Source organism: Rhagoletis pomonella, unplaced genomic scaffold (genome assembly GCF_013731165.1).
Source record: "Rhagoletis pomonella isolate Grant_MI unplaced genomic scaffold, Rhpom_1.0 Rhpom_scaffold_00008, whole genome shotgun sequence".
Taxonomy (NCBI): Eukaryota; Metazoa; Arthropoda; class Insecta; order Diptera; family Tephritidae; genus Rhagoletis; species Rhagoletis pomonella.
In genome coordinates, this window is record NW_023458562.1 from 2,435,155 (window position 1) to 2,456,742 (window position 21,588).

The window sequence follows — 21,588 nt, forward strand, 5'->3', positions numbered from 1 at the left end:
ACCCCAAATCATTTTATGATTTCGTAATCTCCAAGTTTCCTTCCGCCTTCAAAATAACGTCTCTAGTGATAATCAAACAATTTCTAACATGTTCGCTCAGTTTTCTCAAATCCAATTATTCCATTAACTCACATGTTAACATTGACTATCCTCTTAATATCTCCCGATGATGTAGTAGTTTATCTGAAATCCTTAAAGCAGTCCTTCTGGTCCTGACCAGATCCCTACTTGTATTCTTATAACTTGTGCTGATTATCTCTATGAGCCGTTAACAGCGTTATTTAATTTGTCTCTTAAAGAGGGCGTTTTTCCAACTACCTGGAAGGAGTCGTTCATAACCCCGTTACATAAAAGCGGGAGCAAGTCTTCAGTGGAGAACGGCCGGGAAATAGCTAAGCTTTCTGCAATTCCTAAATTATTTGAAACAATTATAACAAATCTGTTGCCGCATTCTATCTCTTCTAGCATTTCATACAGTCAAAATGGATTTTGCAAGGGCGAATCAACTTCTACAAATTTACTTGAATTAACATCTTATATCTCAAAAGCATTTAGTGAAAGCAAAACTGTTGATGTTATACATACTGACTTTAGTAAAGCATTTGACAAAGTGTGCCACTCGTTGCTCATCTATAAACTTGATCTTCTTGGTCATCAACCTAATTTTCTATGTTGGATCGCTTCATACCTCTATGATAGATCACAAAGCGTAATGTTTAAAAATACTATCTCTGACGTCATTGATGTTACTTCAGAAGCCCCTCAAGGTAGCCACCTAGGCCCGGTTCTGTTCTTGCTTCTTATAAAAGATATTTCTACAGATATACAATTTTCCAAAATTTTTATAAATCGTACGTTTTAATTAAAGAAAGGTCTTTGCTACAATCAGACTTAAACAGCAAGGCTTACTGGTGTCAAGTAAATCTTATGCCTCTAAATCTTAAGAAAAGTAAAGTAATGTGCTACTCGCGAAGAGCTTGCTCATCCCTCTTCTTATACAATAGGTAACCATAACCTGGAAAAGGTATACAATTTTGTGGGCCCTGGTATCACAATGGATCCTAAGCTTAATTTTAATCTTCCCATCAATGTGACAATCAACAAGGTGTACTGGCATTTGTGAAACGATGGTCAAACGAATTTTGTGACCCTCATATCACTAAAACCCTATTTACAACATTAGTTAAACCGATCCTGAAATACGGTTCGGTGGTTTGGAATCCAAGGTATCAAATTTATTCCGACAAGATAGAATCAATTCAAAAACAATCCCCACTTTTTGCTTTGGGGATTCTCAATATAACCTTCCGCCTTATACGAGCCGATTAAAAATTATTAATCTTCCTACACTTGCCAGTCGCAGGCAAATGCTTGGTAAAATTGTTATACCCGAGCGCACAAGGGTATTATAACTTTGTTAGCATAACGGTTGTTTGTAACAGCCAAAACGAATCGAGATAGATATAGACAAATGTATACATAAATGCTCAGAGAAATCGATTAAGCCGAAGCTGTCCATCCGTCCGTCTGCCCGTCTGTCTGTCCGTGTACACGATAACTCGAGAAAAAATTGAGATATGTCCACGAAAATTGGCAGGTAAGTTTCTCTTTATCCAAGGTAGGTTGGGATTGAAAAAAGGCGACATCGGACTATAACCACGCCCACCTCCCATATAACGATATTTTTTAAATATGCGAAAACTACGATATTTCCGTAAATACTGGCTCCAAGTTGTTGAAAGTTGGTACCCGAAGTAGAATTTGGCATAAAATAAGACAGTTATGAAATTTTTTGAAAATGGGCGTGGCACCGCCCACTTACGACGAAATGACGTATATCTGTAGTCCCTACACCAATCTCCACCAAACTCGTTACGAACATTGCTGAGAGCCTCACTAAGACACCCTTTGAGAACTTTAAATCAGACAAGAACCACGCCACCTCCCATATAACGGTAGTTTACAGAAATACGAAAACTGCGATAAATTAGTAACTATTTAAGCTAATTAACACAAAATCAATATATGCAATGACCTCTTAGTAGAAAATTATTTTTAGGGAAATTTTTAAAAAATGGGCATAGCACCGCCAACTTACGCTTACATATGTGTATCTCGGTACCCGGTTTATCAATTTCTACCAAACTCGGCACGTTTAGCACCCTTGGCGCAAAAAAGCAATGTGTTGAAAATTTTTGAAATCGGACAAAAAATACTGCCACTTACCATATAACAGTAAATTTCAGAAATACGAGAACTCCGATCTTTCAATAACTAAAGATGCCAACTTGCAACAATCTTTTAACAAGACACAAGATTATTGATTTTTGTTAAATGGGCTTGGCACCACACACTTATGACTACAGAAGTATATATCGATAGCCGCCTTACCGATTTCCACCAAATTTGGTCCAATTATTTCAATATACTAGCAGACCCGGCGAACTTCGTCCCGCCCAAAATTTTTATATATTTTATTGAAACTTTTTGGTCCAACATTTTCACCAACAATTCACGTTTACGATTTTCATTGGCACATTTGTCTGCTAAGATTGAGGTTTGGTGGTCATTTGCTGCTTTAAATAACCTAAGGAAAGTGTTATATCCGTTCTTGAAATTCTCCAGTTGTGCGGCATTTCATAGCACGATTATTCGCAAAGCGAAATAAATTTTTTCCTCTTCACTCCCTGGCGGCAACAATGACCCGGTTTTATAGTGAATGTCCTAGAAGCTTTACAGTATAGTAGGTGGCAATTTCAAAATAGGTGCGAATCATTGTTCTACAGAAATGCAATATATGTACATATACTTATTTCAGACGAAATACCTTAAAAGTTTGAACGCATAATAATATTGGAAAATCACATCCATTCTGCCAATTGCAACGCAGGACCGTCGATATACTCAATGGTGCAGCAGGTTGATTTAATCTGACCTTCACGGCCCCTTTTCTCACTTGGCTATTTTTAGTAATAGCTCGACTTCAGCACCACTTGGCAGCACGTTTTTGCAATAGTATTGCATACATATTTAAAACATTAGCCAAATCGGATCATAAATAAAATTTTTAATAATAACTCAACTACAGCGCCAACTGTCGGATTGAATTGTGAAACTAAACCATCCAGCGACCCACTCAAATACACAAAAAGTTTCGTTAAAATCCGTACAACAATTTGTAGGCCTCACACCCCTTTTCAAATAGCCCAAATTTTCTCCATGAGTATGGGCTTGATTTCAACTATATACATATCTCCATACGAAGTTCCAGTACTGTACCATGAATACTTTCAGGGATATGCAGTATAAAAATTCGATTTATATGGGAGGTTCCACGCCCCCCTTTCCAACAGCTGCCCTCTTTCTTCATGAGTATGTGATTGATTTCGTATATCTCCATACTAAGTTCCAGAACTCTACCATGAACACTTCCAAAGATAGGCAGTATGAAAAAATTCGGTTTGTATGGAAGATGCCACGCCCCCTTTTCCAATAGTTCCAATTTTTCTCCAAGAGTATGCGATTTATTTCGTACATCTCCATACAAAACTCTAGAACTCTACCAAAAAATTTCCAGAGATAAGCAGTATGAAAAATTCGGTTTGTATGGGAGATGTCACACCCCTTTTTACTATAGCTAAAATTTTTCTCCAAGGGTATGCGATTGATTTCGTATATCTCCATACCAATTTCCAAAACTCTACCATGCACACTTTCAGAGATATGTAGCATGAGAAATTCGGTTTGTATGGGAAGTGCCACGCCCCCTTTACATATAGATTTTTTCAGCCTAAAACCATCCTTGGGACACGTGCGGCAGGTGGCAGTTTCAAAAAAATCGGTTCAGCCGCTCTCGAGCCTTGCGAAAACTAACAAACGGCTTTCTAAATATAAATTAGTTGAGATATATTATATATTAAAATTAAATTTTGACAGTATCCGTTGTTTCTGATTGGCGCAAAAAAATCTTGCCTAGTGACGAATTCGCCCCTTGATATGGTCGTTACTTAAAGCTATTTATATTCGAAATTGCATGAAAATTGGAAAACAGGAATCTATAAGCTTATCCAGGCAAAAAGCTACCTACGTACCGGATTTTAAGCAAATCGGAGCATAAATACGATTTCTTCGAACAGATCGGTCCCTGGTCCACTTCTCGGAAAAAATTGATCACATATGCTAATACATGCTAAAAAGCTACCTTCGCACCGAATTTTTAGCAAATCGGACCGTAAATTCGATGTTTTCGAATAGATCGGTCCCTGGACCACTTCCCGGAAAAAATGGGTCATATATGCTAATATATGCTAAAAAGCTACTTACGTACTAAATTTTAAGAAAATCGGACTATAATAAGATTTTTTCGAATAGCCTAAAACATGGTGGTTACCGAAAGCTATTTGTATACAAAATTTCATGAAAATCGGACCAGCCGTTCGCGAGATTACCTGTTACAAAAAAAAGGGACTTCTCTTTATTTAATTAGTATAGATAGTATAGATATAGATCAAAGCATATTATTGAAACTGTTCGACATTGGGGAAAATACTCTTCTGAAAAACGATATTTAATACGCGCGCCGGGTATATAAAGTTGGTTTGGCCCGAACTTATACTTCTTTACTTGTTATAGTTAAATTACTGACAGGCTCAATTTCAAGTCCGCTTCTGCTGGGTGAAGTTAGCCTTAATGTTCCCTCCCGGGTATCAAGACACTATTGTGCTCTATTTATGAAAGCTTGTAAAACTTATTTTGAATTGCACGACCCACTTCGTTGCTTATGTCAGGATTTTAATTCTCATTCCAGCACGTTTGATATATCAGATTCGCTTTTCAGTATTAAGAAAGCGGAACTCTCCTCTCTCAATAAATGAATTATTAACATAAAGACATAAATCAGCTGATGAATTTAGTTCCGTAGTTGAACAGTTTTAGATCTCGATACTTAACAAACTCCTGCCTATCGTGACTCGGCGCAAAAATTGAAAATATTGGTCCCGTACGTCATGCGGACTGCGCCCCTCGTGCGGGTGGGCGGGAATGGAGGGTAAAAACCGTTGGGATTGGTATTATTATCAGCGTTGCCACTTTGTGAGTAATTCCTCAAAACGTGAGGAATTTCTGGTGCGCTTGGCTATTTTTTTAAGATTTTTATTCTGAGGAATTTTTGATTATTTGGGAACCAGCATTAACACCGATAATAATGTCAACCTTGAAATCCAACGGAGAATCACTCTTGCCAACCAGTGCTACTTTGGGCTTAGTAGGCAATTGAGAAGTAAAGTACTCTCTCGTCGTACAAAGATCACACTCTATAAGTCATTCATCATGCCTGTGCTGTAAGACAAACAAAACCAATAACAGGCTAATTCTGGCATCTGTCTTTCAACTTACCTCAGTCTTTCAAGCGACAAAAGATTTTAAGTTCCAGCAACTATGTATCTTGAAAGCTCTTTTCTGTATTTCGAATGACTGGTTGAAAGATGTGCTAACAGCGTTATTATATTAATCGTTTAGCAATAAGTTTGCGAAAAACTAATCGAAATTAAAAAAAATAATAATTTAAAACAGGAAAAAATAAAAATTTTAAAAACTGAAAATAAAAGAGAAAAGATGAATCAAAAAAGTTTCTAAACGTAAAATAAAATAAAAATATTATTTTTTAAGCAATAAAACTAAACAAAATTTAATAAAAGAAAAACTCGGATCTCTCGAATGGCACGCTAGTGCTCTGCTGTTACAGCAACGTTAGCGAAATTGAAATTGATTGAAAACAAACAAAAAATTGCATATCCTTTCGTTAAAAAGTTAAGTAATGGTTTTTCTTTACTTAACTTTAATGTTCATTAAATGCTGTTAATGAATCCTTAACTGACTCTGAGAGGGAATTTTTTCAAATCGTTACTGAGGAACTCCTTAAGTAATCATTAAACGACTCTGAGTGCTGCTGTTAGCTATATTTATTTGTTTGTTTAAACCAAATGTAATATAGTTTTGTGCTTGCAAGTAGCACAATTTATTCGCACTTTGCTATGTATTAAAGTCACTGTCTAACGCTGGTTAAAATCCCAACAATTAGGCCGATTTTAACAATTTTCCGCAGAGCGATTACAAACACGTCAACAACGTTGCAGTGTTGCCATTATGAAAGTTTGAAAAGTAAAGACAAATTCAAACATTATACATACATACATACATATATACTTTTATAGAATCAACAAGACAAGTGTGGCGAGGATGCTTTCCTGGAAAAGTTATTTGACTTGTATTCACGTGGGACCAAACGATTCACGCCTTCAAAAATTTCCGGTTGCACCCATTAAAATTTCTGGACGGGTCAAGATTAGACGCCTTAAATGCTGGCCCCGCAATCTGAAATATATTTTAAGTTAAATAATACAATCATTTATAAGTTTAATCAAATATTGTCATACATACCAGCGGCTCTAAAGATTGGCTCTCCAATTTATTTGATTGTTTTCTGATTTTAAGTTTTCAATAAGAAATACATATGTAAGTTTGTATGTGTACATCAGTTATCTGTCTTGCTTTCTTCATACTACATTTTCCAAAAACACAAAATTATTTTGAACAACATTTTAACATCTTAGGACCATCTGGAATCTAACTAATAACAGCAAGCACCTCTGCAAACTCAGCTACAACCAAAGGTATGCAAATGCACATTTCTTACAATCATTCAAACGAATTAAATTTTAAATTGAAAACACATTTCTTTGAAAATAATTTAAAATCGCACACACGCAAGGACCATCGAGATTCAAAAAATGTTTAAAAAAAAATATTTTTAAAACAAACTTTTGTTTAACATGTACAATGAAAAGAATCAAATAAAGCAGTGTAACAAAAGATTTTTAGCAAGAAAATTTTGTAAAAACTGCACTAAAATTAATGAAATAAAATAAGTTAAGCTTTCGCTAAAGTTACTAAAAGCCAAATAGTGAAAGGAGTTACTTAAACTCGAATGAAAATTACTAACAATTTGTACTGATTTACTTCGTTTTTAAAAAAAGGTTGCTTTGTTTTATTCTTTTGATTGTACATGTTAAATAAAAGCTTGTTTAAAAAAAAAACATTTTTTTACATATTTTATTTTGAACTTTTTAGTTTTGTTTTATATAATCAGGTCATAATATTTTTGTTAAAGGCTGACTCTTTATTTATGAGCATAGTTCATTTAATATAAGCTGCGTAAATATTTTCGATCATCCGTTTACTCTGAGCAAAACACGTTGAGTTCAGGTAGCGAAAAAATTGTACGATGGAAAAGATGGCGGAAAGTTGGCAACTGTTGAACTGAGAACACTCAACTGCGCGTTTCTAGAACAAACAGTCAACGGTTAGAAAATATCTGTGTAAGTCTTATGAATGCGCCCAATGTGTCACGAATTAGGAGCATAATCAGAAACAAATCGATGTCTTATTCAGTTTAAGCATTCAGCTCAAGTATTTATAAACCACATACCCCTTAGGTGCTCTACAGAAATTCGACTAGAAATATCACAAGGTTAACAGCTGATTCATTCAAATTAATTTCCGGTATTTTATCTTACCAAAGAATTCACAATAGAGTCTATGATACCAGTGCCTAAAACTATACTACTTAGTTGCGCCGGCAAATTACGCTCTGCTATCACTAGCAGTACTGAAAACGCTGTAAAGAGGCTGTTAAGCGAAAATAACACGATTTGTACAGATTTGTACATTTTGGCAGACAGAGTTGGCAGTTGTGTTGTTTAGAAATTTAAGTTCAGCTCAATAAAAGAATTTCCGAACAGCACCACTCTGTACCTGCCAAATAGTACAAATCGAGTGATCCCTGCTTAAGATGAAGGCAAACATAGGAAACTGCATAGCATACATCTTGGTTAATGTTTGTTCTGTATGTGGAGATTTTTGCAAATTATTTGGAAATTTATACACAATTATATAAGAAAATCGTATCTGCTTTCGAACGAAGAAGTATTTATATCTAGTATTGCAAAAATACATAGCACTCAGTGGAATCATATGTGTTTCAGTTAACTACATACATATATATCGTCGATGTTTTGTGCAAAACCGCCCATCGACAAGTTGCTAAACCGCCTAAATCGTCATTGTGACAAAAACGAGATTTGATAACCTTCAACTCCAGGCAACCAGTATTTTTTCCAGAAGAATCGTAAAATCGTTATTAAATCAACATATTTGTAAAATAATAGCTAGAGAAAATATCGCCTATCAAGGCAATGCCTTCAAAGAAAATCCGTTTTTTCGCTCTCCTCTAAAATTTGAGTGCCGCGGTTTTGCAATTGGTCGATGGGCGGTTTTGTAAAAACATCGACGATATGTTTATTCGTACATATGTACATATGTGCGCTCTTAAGACGAATGCACAGAAAATTAAAACTTTTGTAACGTTGCTAGAGCACTTTTCAGATTTGTGTCTTTAACACCAAATTATTTGATTAACAAATTTTTACGTAAAACGCTGAAACCGAATCGCAAACGCACCACAGAGAGTTTCACGGTGTCAAACGACAGCAATTGATTAAGGGCCGGTCAATATCTGGTTAACACAAACCGGTGGTGAAATGTCGATAATGACGTTTAACTGGGAGGCGGTTTCTCCATCTCTGGTTAACACTAACTCCCGGTTAAACATCGTTATCGACATTCTGTCTACTAACGGAAGATTAGTGTTAACCAGGGATAGAGAAACCGGCCCTAAGGGTTTTCTCCATCTCTGGTTAACACTAACCTCCATTTAAACATCTTTATCGACATCACCTACTCTCTGTTATATGCATAGCAGCAGCGCTATATGAGAAAACAGCTCCTACAAAGAGTTTGTCTTGTTGCTTTAATTAGAAAATTTCTTTAAATGTAAATTCTATCTTAAACTGAAGCATTTTTACCTAAGCTAATCCTTTTGACCAGTTAATTACACTATGCGACAGTCAAAATCGGGATGGGATGAAACCACCGGGAAATGTTATATCGGTCAAAAACAAGTTATACGTGTCCCGGCGTTTCGCTGGGTCACGTCTAGGAATCGAGATATATATAAACCTATCATATAGGGGAAATTGTCACCTTTGGTGGCCTTTTTTTGACATAACTCGAGAACCACTAGTCCGATTTTGCTCAAACAAATTTAAAAAAATTAAAAATTACAATTCCTTTAATCTGTTCATATAACGTTTTTCTATATAATCAACAGTTTTGCCGGTAAAAATAAATGTATGAAGAAAAAAAATATGTACAGATTAAAGGAATTGTAAGTTTTAATTCTTTTAAATTTGTTTGAGCAAAATCGGACTAGTGGTTCTCGAGTTATGTCAAAAAAAGGCCACCAAAGGTGACAATTTCCCCTATATGATAGTTATATATATATCTCGATTCCTAGACGTGACCCAGCGAAACGTCGGGACACGTACAACTTCTTTTTTACCGATATAACTTTCCCCGGTAGTTTGAACCCTTCCCAAACACTGACCTCTACCATTTGTCTCACAGTGTTATAGACAATTATTTTTACCTTTAACATCCCATGGCACACGACTATGTAGCATTACCCGCATCGCCTTAACAGTATTCCGAAGAAGCACATTGTACTTACTGAAATGTTTTCGCCTGCGGTATATTAGAAGTATGTACACTTTTTAGATGCATGCAAGTAAATACAAATTGTAAACAATAAAATTCAAATACAGAAAGCATATTCCCATACTCAGTTTTTAATTAAAATCATAAAGCAACAACCTCTGTAATTTAATATCCCATATTGAACTAAAATAACAAATGGCCAAAATGCTGACAACAGATCTTTGCATTCTTAATTAAATTCTTTGCGATCGAAGATCAAACCAAAAGACCACACAGCGGCATTGTAGCCAATGTAAACATAACAGCATTCCAATAGCCCAGAACGCATAACGTGCAACAATGTCTTTTCCGTTCCTTCTGTAAACTTTTGATTAAGAAGACAATATCGCATTTCTCACGCATTGGCATTTCATCAATCCACTGGCTGTTGCAACGCCAAGGCGTCATTGTGAAATAAGTTCTTAAGAAAACAAATGTTAGCTTATAAATAAGAGACAATTGAAATAAAGGGTTCACTTCTGATAATTGTCCGCGAGATGCGGATTAAGTAGGGAGTCGTTTTTATTTTTTAAAAACGATTTCCTCGGAAAGGAAAGCTTAAGTGGCGCCCAACGTGGGGCAATGCGAATTTAAAAAACCGCTAGTGGCAACTAATATCTTTGGGTATGAAAGGAGAAAACGGCAAGTATCCTTATCCAAAGAATATCAAAAGTGGTGAAAGTGCGTGTGTAAAAACAAAGGTCTTTGGCTAAATAAGGAGAAAATAAAAAGTATTTCTAAAAAAGATGGAATACATTTTGACGGGCAAAAAATAGAAATAAGTATCCTCTCTGGAGGAGAAAAAATTAAAAATCTAAAACCGCGTTATCGATCGGTTAATCATAAAAAATCCGGTTAATTTAAAAACCCGTGTTTAAAATGAACAAGTGATTGTGTGCACTTTAAATAATGCATAGCTTCCAAATTGCAAGCAAATGTACCACACAAAATAAAAATTTAAATGCGTAAAATTAAATAAACGCCAAAAACAAACCAAGACGCAGTAAGTATAAATCTCAGAAAATCGAAATTGAGAAAATCATAAAAGTGCGTGTTCCAAATAAACGAGCCACGACAAGGCAAAGGATAGTTCAAAGTTTTTAAAGTACTTTCAGACACAGTGAACAAAAAATAATGATTTTCTAACTCATCCTCCAATTTGTACGATACCAGCAAGGCATAAACACAAATGAAAGCCTTAAAAACACAGAAAAGCAACGAAGTGACAATAACAAATATATCTGGTGCAGTAATATACTACAAATACAATCAGCCAAGGACAACAACAGCAAGTTCACATGGAATAGTAACGTCAACAAGGACAACAGCAGCAAACAATTTGAGAAGAAACCAACTGTAATAAGCCCATGCCAGTACTTCGAAAGCAGTAGAATTTTAAGAAGAAATTTTAGTAAGTACTTTAATTATATTAGTTATAAGTAGGGAATATCTTAAACAAACCTAAATACGAAAGGTTATTTGATATAAAAGGCCTAACATAACTGAAGGCTTGAACAGCTAACAAAAAACAAAACCCTTTTATAACTCAGCTTAATTCTGCGATTCTGAACTCCAGACCCTCCAGAATAGAAGAGCATCCTTTCCTAGAAGGGATCACGTCAACAAAAATAATAAACATTTCAAATTATTGTGGTTCTAAAGTAAAAAGAAAAAGTCAAAGTGAAAAAGCACGAATGTATTATTGCGAATACTGTCACGGGGCTCACAAAATAGGTAACTGCCCATACCTAAACAAAAACCGTTAGAGTACATAAAAATAAGATAGAAAAAATTTTTAATTACAAAAAAAACAGTAATACATCAAAATGGTAAACGACAACGCACATTTAACCGTGGACCTGATTTCGCGTTTAATAGCAGAAAGTACTGTTACGCTAAGGCAGGAAATTGATAGGCTAAGGGCTCAGGTAGATGTAAATACCCCTAGGGCTACTGACTATCAATCAGAAACCATTAATGCTTACATAGTTTGCCAGGAGTCACTGGACGTTATCAAATCTTTACCCGAATTTCCGGGAAAGTTCAACGCGTATGTTAGCTGAAGAGAAGCGGCTCATAACGTAATGAGCTTATATGTAAGGGGAAGTAGGAAATACTTCGCGGCCCTTACAACTTTAAGAAATAAAATCACGCATGATGCTAACGACACGCTAACGAAACATGGTACCGTTTTAAACTTCGATGCCTTAATAGCTCGTCTTGATTTCGCATATTCGGAAAAACGTCCTATTCATATAATTGGGTAGGAGCTAAGTGTCCTTCGACAAGGCGCGATGTCGGTTTTCGAGTATTATTACTTGGTCAACAAAAAACAGACCTTGTTAACCAATAAGACCATAATGGCACATGGCACTAATGTAGACATCACAAAGGAATAAAACAAAAGAATAGAGACCATGCGTTAAGAATATTCATTACTGGTCTGAATACGCCATCGAGGGATATAATTTTTTCATTAAACCCACAAGACTTACCAGACGCTCTAGCCAAGGCTCAAGAGCTAGAGTCGAATAACCAAAGGGCACGTTTTGCCCAAAACGAGAGAGCCAAAGCAAAACAAAATTATTCAAGTAATAATTTGCGGTTCCCTTCAAGGAACATTACACCCAAAGCAGAGCCAATGGATGTTGATCCATCTGCCTCAAGAGTGTACAACCAAAACTACAATACCAGAGGTCAGCAAATCAGCGGCTTTTCAACCCAGAATAATAGACCGCATATGGCTAGCACAAGTGTTAATGCAAATAGGGTCCAAACCCAAAATGCTCACGCTCTGAAGCGACCAAGGGAAAGCACCCACAGTTTCCGACCGCAGGAAAAATCACAGAGAATGAATAATATTCACGAAAGTCATTTTTTTTGCGAAGAGGGGACGTCCTCCCCTACATCACCGTCCACGACGGAAAACTAAACAAAAAACTAAAAGATCTTGTCGATACTGGAGCGACCTCTTGCTACATTAAGCAAGGAGTCTATGAAAATAAGAATGAGTTATCCATCTACAAAAGAGTGAAAACTGTAAATGGATAACATTATTTGGAGCCCAAAAAATTATTTGGAGTCCAAAAAATTTTCTACGAAATAGAAAATTTGGAATCGGACATTCTTTTAGAATACAATCACTTAAAGGATATAGAAGCGCGTATTAGCGTTACGTAATGGAAAAATTTATTATAAAATAAAAAGTGGAAATAAAAAAGTTGAAAAAAGCATATTGATATTCAATGTGCGAAAAATGAAAATTTAAACCCCTTGGGACATGATAACCTTAAGGCGGCTGCCGATGGAATTACCGGCAACATAAAACAAGAAGGTGAAAAACAAAATATGAAAAAAGTTAAAAAGTGCAAAAATGCGGAAAATTTAAACCACTTGGGACAAGAAAGTCCTAAGGCGCCCGCCGATGTTTTTACCGGCAATTTAAAAAATGAAGTTAAAAGGTGCAAAAATGCAGAAAATTTAAACCCCTTGGGACAAGAAAGTCCCAAGGCGCCCGCCGAAGTTTTTTACCGGCAAAACAAAAAAAGAAGTTAAAAAGTGCAAAAATTCAAAAAATTTAAACCCCTTGGGACAGGAAAATCCTAAGGCGCCCGCCGAAGTTGATACCGGCAATAGTATTATACTAAATAAATATTTTATATATGAAAAAAGTTAAAAAGTGCAAAAATGCGGAAAATTTAAACCCCTTGGGACAAGAAACTCCTAAGGCGGCCGCCGAAGTTTTTACCGGCAAAACAAAAAAAGAAGTTAAAAAGTGCAAAAATGCAGAAACTTTGACCCCTTGGGACAAGAAAGTCCCAAGGCGCCCGCCGAAGTTGATACCGGCAATAGTATCATACTAAATAAATATTTTTCTTTGGGACATGAAGATCCTAAAGCGCTAGTCGACGAATATTCCGGCAATATCGTAGACAATTATTCAATATGAGTGAATTATCAGCTGAAGATTATAATTTGGATAAAAATCCTGGACATGAAAATGAGGAATTATCAGTGTTAAAAGAAAGCATAAAAGATAAAATTGAAGAAACTTATTTTAAAATTAGTACAAGCTTTGCGTTTAGAACAGACGTAAGAGCAGATATAAGAATGGAAAGTAAGAAAGCTATATGGAGCAGACAATATCCATACCCCCTATCCGTGAATTCATTTGTGAATAAAGAAATTAACAATTTGTTAAATGAAGAAATTATAAGGCCTAGTAAAAGTCCTTATAATTCAGGAATCTGGGTCGTACCAAAAAAAAGGAACAAACGATGATGGGTCACCGAAATTTAGAATGGTTATAGACTACAAAAAATTAAATGAACATACTGTTTCCGATCGTTACCCTATCCCGGATACAAACATAATTTTATCAAATTTGGGGAAAGCAAAATATTTCTCAAATATAGACTTGGAGTCCGGCTTTCACCAAATTTTAATGTCAGAAAATGATAAAGAGAATACAGCTTTTTCCATTAATAACGAAAAATAAGAATTTTTACGCATGCCTTTAGGTCTAAAAAATGCTCCCAGAGTTTTTCAAAGAGCAATGGACGATATATTGCGTGACCACTTAGGAAAAATATGTCACGTTTATATGGATGGCATAATCATTTTTTCAGAAAATTTAGAACAACACATGAAGGATTTAGAAATGATAATTGAAATACTAAGTAAAGCCCACATGGAAATTTCACTTGAAAAATCAAAATTTTTCGAAACTGAAATAGAGTTCCCAAATATTGTCAAAACAGATCCCCATAAAATCGAGGTGATACTGAATTACCCAATACCTAAAAATTTAATGCCTCCTTAGGCATTACAGGATATTATCGCAAATTTGTTAAGGATTACGCGGCAAATTGCAAAGCCTTTGACGAAATATTTATCAGCACAAAACGGTAGAGTTTCAAAAAACATGTCAAAAAAGTAACTATAGGAATAGATGAAAATGGTATTTATGCCTTTAACAAACTGAAAAGGCGTTTAGCATCAGAAATGGAGTTGACGCAACCCGAATATTCAAAACAATTCGTGTTGACTACTAATGCATCTAACGTTGCAATAGGCGCAGTGCTTTCTCATATCCAAAACTTTGCTTTATATCCAAAACTCTCGATAAACGGAAAGGAATTATGCTACAAACGAAAAAGAGTTGTACGCTATTGTATGGGCTTTGAAAAACCTTCGTAACTACCTATATGGGGTAACTAATCTTGAAATTCATACGGATCATCAACCGTTAACATTTGCATTATCAACTCGTAACCCAAATTCCAAAATGAAAAGATTACACGCGTTTATCGAAGAATTTTCTCCTAAATTTGTGTATCAGCCAGGAAAAACTAATATAGTAGTTGAATTGAACAATTTGAGCAGCGAATCAGGAGATTCACCAGATTGTGAATCGCACCATTCCGCACAAAGTAGCGAAAGCTTTCATATACAAAAAACTAAAAACCCTTAAACCAGTTTAAGCAGCAAATTATATTATGTAAAAATAGGTTCACTATCCTTGAACTAATCGAAACTTTTGGAAACAAAAGACACTTGATCGAATACGACACAGTTGAGAATCTACTCAAAATTTTAAAAGAATATATTACACCTAACTTGGTAACAGCAATACACTGCACAGTAGAGGATTTGCTCGAAATACAGCGACCGCTGAAAGAAACATTTCAAAACAAATTTGTGTACACCAAACTTTTTCCAATGGATATCATCAATACAGAAGATCAATCGGGTACAATTGAACAGACACACAACAGATCTCATCGAAGCTATAACGAAAATATGAAACAAATAGAAAAGCTATACTATTGGCCAGAAATGAGAAAGAAAATGAAAGAGTACGTGCGAAACTGATTAATATGCAATAAAAATAAATACGATAGGCATCCTAAAAAAATTCCAATACGTTAAGCTTCAATTTCAGAAGAAGAAGGAGAACAACTTCACATAGACAGTTTTTATTCCCAAAAGTTAAAATTCATCACGTGTGTAGACGCTTATTCTATATTTCTGGTATTAAAAAACATTGAGGAAAAAATTCTGGAACTGCTCCAAACGTTCCCAGATGTAAAACGAATTACCCCAACACCCCAACTCAAATCATTAATGCAGAGATTAAATATTGAAATTTATTTTTGCGATCCAAGGCACAGTACTACTAATGGACAAATAGATAGAGTCCGTTCCACAATAATCGAAATCGCTAGATGCATAAAAGAGGAATACAACATAGTGAGCGACTTAGAAACAATTCTAAGAGCTGCTCAACAATATAATATGACTATACATTCGGTAATAAATTTCAAACCAACAGATGTTTTCCACAATAGGTTAGGTTAGGTTACACTGGCCGGCTGTTGCGCCTTACATAGACCCGTTGGTCCTTTGTAGTGCCAGATGGAGGTCCGTTTTACTGCGGTCTAAAGTAGTCGTCGTATAGGACGTCAACGCTTTTTGCGAAGTTCAAGAGTGCCTTAATATCCAGTTTTGAAACCTCCTCTAGTCCTTTAAACTGCGAAGCTCCGAGATAACTAAGACGATTTCTAGCTAAGGCCGGACAGAAACAGAGGAGGTGTTCTAACGTCTCACTCATGCCTTCCTCCCTGCACTTCCTGCATGCGTCACTGTTACTAATGCCCATTCTGCTTGCGTGGGATGCCAGTAGGTTGTGGCCCGTCATTAGGCCGACAACTGTCCTGCAATCCCTACGTGACCGTGTAAGCAAGAAATGGGTGTTTCCTTTGCTGCTATTGCACATGATCTTGGTGGTTTTGCATGTCGCTAATGCGTTCCATCTCCCCCTGATCCGGCACCCAGCTCTTTCGGAAATTTCATTGTAGATCGTTTTTAGCGACTTTTGTATTTCCCGTACTGGTTCGCTAGCAAGACGGATGGCACTTTTGGCAATCTCATCAGCTATTTCGTTGCCTAAAATGCCCTTGTGGCCTGGAACCCAGTATATATGCAGCCGTTTACTCTCGGCCGCCCTGTCTACTGCTTCCCTGCTTCTAAGGACATTTTCTGACACAATACGATGTGAGATTATGGCCTTAATCGCCGCCTGGCTATCGACATATATATTGATATTTTTTATATAATTTCCTGCGTTGCTAGCTATCTCAGCAGCTTTCCCTACAGCGAAGACTTCCGCCTGGAAAATACTGCAGTACTCTGGAAGCTTGAAGGGTTGCCTGAGGTCTAGCTCGGCGCAATAGACTCCGGCGCCCACTCCATCAGCCATTTTTGATCCATCCGTGTAGATGTTATACGTTACGCCGGCGGGTCGCGTGCTCATGCGCCATCCGCCCTCCTTAACCGTAGCTTTAAACCTTCTTCCCCAGATGAAGCGTGGGGGTATGTGGTCTATTTTGTCCTCCATCCCCCTGCATATCGAGCTGTGCCCGAAGGTTCTTGCGGAGAATTCACCTAAGGCCATCAATCTCGTGGCGGATTTCGCTGCAGTGCTCTCCACCGCGATGTCGATTGGTGGTAGGCCAAGTAGCCTTTTAAGTGCCGCCGTTGGAGTGGTCCTTAGCGCTCCTGTTATGCACAGTGCAGCGAGCCGCTGTAATCGCTCCAATGGTTTTCTATACGAAATTTTGTTTGCAGCGGTCCACCATACCAGAGCACCGTAGAGCAATATAGGCTTAACTACCGCTGTGTAACACCAATGCATGAGGCCAGGGGATAGGCCCCATGTGGTACCCAGCATCTTTTTACATGCGTAAAGGGCACCACTGGCCTTTTTCACCCTTTCCTCCACATTTAGCTTCCACATCAGTTTGCTGTCCAAAATTACTCCCAGGTACTTGGTGTGATCCTTGATTGATAGCTCCGCCCCGTTGAGCCTCGGGGGTTTCCACGCGGGGATTTTGTACCTTCTTGTGAACAGTACCGCATCCGTTTTGTCAGCATTTACCTCTAAGTTGACTGTTGTCGCCCATCGATGTACGACCCTTAGAGCGCTTTCCATTACGTTACTGATGGTGTCTAGGAATTTCCCCGTAACAACTATAGCTATGTCGTCCGCATAGGCAATTAGTCTGGGTGCTTTCCCTTCGAATTTTCCCAGAAGCTCATTCGCTACGAGTAGCCACAGGAGTGGTGACAGAACACCACCCTGAGGAGTTCCTCTATGCGCTAGTCTGAGCAACCTGGCTTCGTTCCACTCCGCCTTAATTTTCCTGCAGCTCAGCAGGCTTTTTATCCATAGTAGGATGGCAGACTCTACCTGGGCTGCTTCTAGGCTTTCCATTATTGCCTCATAGGAGACATTATTAAATGCCCCACTTATGTCCAGAAAGACCCCTAGGGCATATTCTTTATGCTCCAGAGCTTTTTCTATTACCGCGGTTAGTGAGTGAAGTGCAGTCTCAGTGGATCTACCCTTCGTGTAGGCATGCTGCGCCTTTGATATGCTGGCCGACGGCAGCTTATCCCTAATGTAGGCGTCCAGAATCTTTTCGAGCGTCTTTAGAAGGAATGAAGTTAGACTAATTGGTCTGTATTCTTTCGAATAGAGGGGATTTCCCTTGCCCGCCTTCGGTATGAATACGACCCTCGCCTCTCTCCAAAGGACAGGCACATAGTTTAGTCTTAAACATCCCTCGTATATTGTTTTCAAGTATGGTGTCAGCACTGCGGAAATTTTTTGCATCATGGCTGGAAAGATACCGTCTGTGCCTGGGGACTTAAACGGCCCGAAGCCATCGATTGCCCACCGTATTTTTTCTTCCGTTATGATGTCCGGGGGGGACATTTTCCACGCTATCTCCTAGAAGTTGCAGATCTATGCTGTCTGTACACCCCGGAAAGTGTGTGTTGACTAGGTCTTCCAGTGAGTCCTCACTTCTTCCAGTCCACTCTCCACATTTTTTACGTAGTAACCTTGGATTAGTCGGGTTCTTGGATAGCAATTTCCTTAGCCTGGCTACCTCGGTTGTTTTTTCTAATTCGCCGCAGAAGCTCTTCCACGACTCCCGCTTGCATTTACGAATCTCTTTCTTGTATTCCATAAGTACTTCCTTGTATTCCATCCAGCAGAACTCGTCGTCGGCTACCTTGGCCAGTTTGAAGAGTTCCCTAACATTTTTCCTGAGTGCTCCGAGCCCCCTGTTCCACCAAGGTGGCTTTGAACCTCGCTTGGCATGTAGCGGAGGGCATGCGATGCAATAAGCTTTATTTAGAGTGTTGGTAAGTGAGACTACCAGTTCCTCCAATTCAGAGTGGGAGTCACTTACCCTATGCTTGGTTAAATTCTTCCTCACTACCCTTTCATACAATTCCCAGTTTGTATTCCTGTGATTTCTGAAGGTTTCGCTTTTTGTACGGGCTGAGAATTTTACCTGAAATCCTACATACCTATGGTCAGAGAACGAGGGTGTACTAAGCACCTCCCAATTCTGTACTCCGATTCCCCCACTAGTGTGGAGTGTTATGTCAAGGACGATCTTCGAGGTAGGGCCAATATAAGTTGGTTCCTCACCCCGGTTAGCTATATCTAAATTACTTATTAATATAAAGTTTAGTAAAGACTCACCCCTTTCGTTGGTATCTCCACTCCCCCATACTGTGTTGTGCGCATTGGCATCCGTGCCTATGATGAGTGGGCGTTTAGCCTTCTCGGCCTCTCCCACCAACCTCCGGAGCTCGTTTGGTGGCGCCTCCTCGTCGTGAGGCATGTAACAAGATGCAAGGAGTATTGTGTCATCCTTGCCATCCTTCACAGCTACCACCGTCAGATCATCTGAAGAGAAATTAAGATCAATATAAGAGTGTATACTTTTCTTTACCAGTATAGCTGTTCTTACCCTGTTTGTTGCACTCGGGATGTGCGTATAGTAAGTTTGCGACTTTAGTCCAGCTACCACGTTCCCCGACGCTATCCATGGCTCCTGGACTAACGCCGCATCGTAGCCGATCCTCTCTAAATTGAGGAGGAGCTCGGCAGAGGCGACCTTGCTTTTATGCAGATTTATTTGAAGAACCTTCACTGCAAGGATCAGGATTCTTTTCGGGGTCGGGTAGAATCTCCGGATCGCCCTTCTCGGTCTCCTGGAGCTTCAAGGTGGCCTCCAGGATCTCTCCCAGATCCTTCTCGACCTCTCGCTCCTCCAGCGTGTTGGCATTGTTATCGGCCAGGCTTCGCTTCTTCAGGCGAAGGTATACGCTACCTATGCCCCACGCCATCTTCCCGAACCTAGCGTATAGTATGTCTTCGGCCGGCTTGTTGATTTGGAGGATGTAATTTTGGCTGCCATCCTCCTTACAGGAGTTGGTGACCTTTAACACCCTCCAATCTCCCGTCGGCACGTCTGGGTTCTGTCTCTGCAGAAGCCGCAGCGCATTCTCCGGTTTTACCGTGCGGGGTATGAGCACCTTCGCTTTCGGTATGGATGGTATGCAGCTGCGGTCCACAACCTCCAAGACGGCGCCCTCCCACATGCCTTGAAGCGTCGCAACAGCTTCCTTTACCCATAGTAGAGAGGGATCGTCCTTGCATTTTATTATTTTCACCCCATTTAGCCACCCCGCACCATCGAAAGTTGGCATGGTCGTGGTGGGGTCCCCATCCATTTTTGCGACAAGCGCATCCAGCTGCTTATGCTCTACTGCTCCCCAGCGCTCCTGAGAGATTTGTCCCAGCGGATTGCTCCGGTCTATGAGTGCCACGATAAGGTGTCTTCTGGCTATCTCACTGGCCATTGCCGCCGCTCTCGATGTAGTCGGTCTCTCTAGATCGAGCCTGACGTTTGGCTTTGCAGCGTCGTCTCTGCGCCTCGATTTTTTGGCTGGCCTTGCTGTCTCGCTTTCAGCTGACCGCTGCCTTTTAGCCGCGATTCCTTCCTCTATCCGGTTTGCGAATCCCGGATCCGTGGCAGTGAATCGTGGCCTTGCCGCGTAGTACGCCCGGCCTTCCTCCATTTTCTCCTTAGCCCAAGCCAACCTTTCCTCCTCTTCCTTCGTCCGGTTGGACTTGCAGCTAAGTCTCTCGTGGACTTTGACCGCCGCCTTGTATATTGCTTTTGCCTTCAACCCCTCCTTACTGGGTTTTGCCCTAGGCCTTTTCTTTGATGCCGAACAAGCACCTTTGGCATCCCCGGGAGAGCGTAGCAAGGCCTCCTCTTCTTGCGTGCAAACGCTCTCACCGCTTTCGAGGTCCGAGTCTTCGTGGACTGTGGCACCCCTGCGCTGTAGCGTCGCTTTGGCGGTAACACTACAACCGCTGTGAACCGCTCCCTTCACAGCGGAGGTGTGGCCGCTGGCGACACAGCAAGTAGACTCGCTGTGCCCGCCGGTGGTAGTAGCCACTTCTCCCACCGACGTTTGGGCTGATATCCCAGCCCGCTCTTCTTCCTTTCTGGCCTCCATGATGAGTTTTTATGTCAGGGAACCTCTACCCCTAGCGTTTTATACCTACCGCCAGGTACCTCGTTAGCAATGGCAGAAGTAGGCATACACCCCCCTCCCCCAGTTTCATATGCAGAGCAAAGCACTAGGAAGAGAAGGATGGATACGTATTCCTGCCTTCGCTAGACGCCGCCTGCTCCCACCGCCAAGACCCGCTCTAGGTACTAGCCTAGGTGCTAAGCCATCGCGGTGACAGCAGCGACGCCCATTGCCCAGTCGGCACCCGCGGGGAGGATTTAGCTAAGAGGATTTTTGCCGACCTTTTTTCCACAATAAAGTAAAACATGAAAATTTACCCAACACCCTCAGGCAAGCGCAGGAAAAAATGCTCGCGCCTCATAATAAAAATAGAACGGATAAACAGTTTTATCCAGGCCAAGTAATTTACGAAAAAGTTATAGGAGAAAGAAATAAACTAAAAACTTGGTATAAAAAGCAACAAGTAAAGAAAAATCTAGGGAATAAGATAATAATTAATAATAGGAATAGAACTGTTCATAAAGATAA

General features: G+C 39.2%; 2 protein-coding genes across 2 annotated transcripts in view; one reads left to right on the top strand and one right to left on the bottom strand.

Annotated features, from left to right (window-relative positions):
* LOC118744108 (scavenger receptor class B member 1) overlaps positions 1-21,588 on the top strand; it is a gene marked incomplete at its 5' end in the record, with an annotated part of 65,354 nt that overhangs the window by 26,441 nt on the left and 17,325 nt on the right.
* On the bottom strand, positions 19,552-21,327 carry LOC118744107. The gene has a single exon (XM_036476836.1). It carries the CDS (start codon positions 21,040-21,042, stop codon positions 19,636-19,638), a length of 1,407 nt encoding a protein of 468 aa, XP_036332729.1. The 5' UTR covers positions 21,043-21,327; the 3' UTR covers positions 19,552-19,635.

What these genes read in the sequence shown, in the direction of transcription:
- LOC118744107 (XM_036476836.1), bottom strand. Translation starts at nt 21,042, where the DNA reads ATGGAGGCCAGAAAGGAAGAAGAGCGGGCTGGGATATCAGCCCAAACG.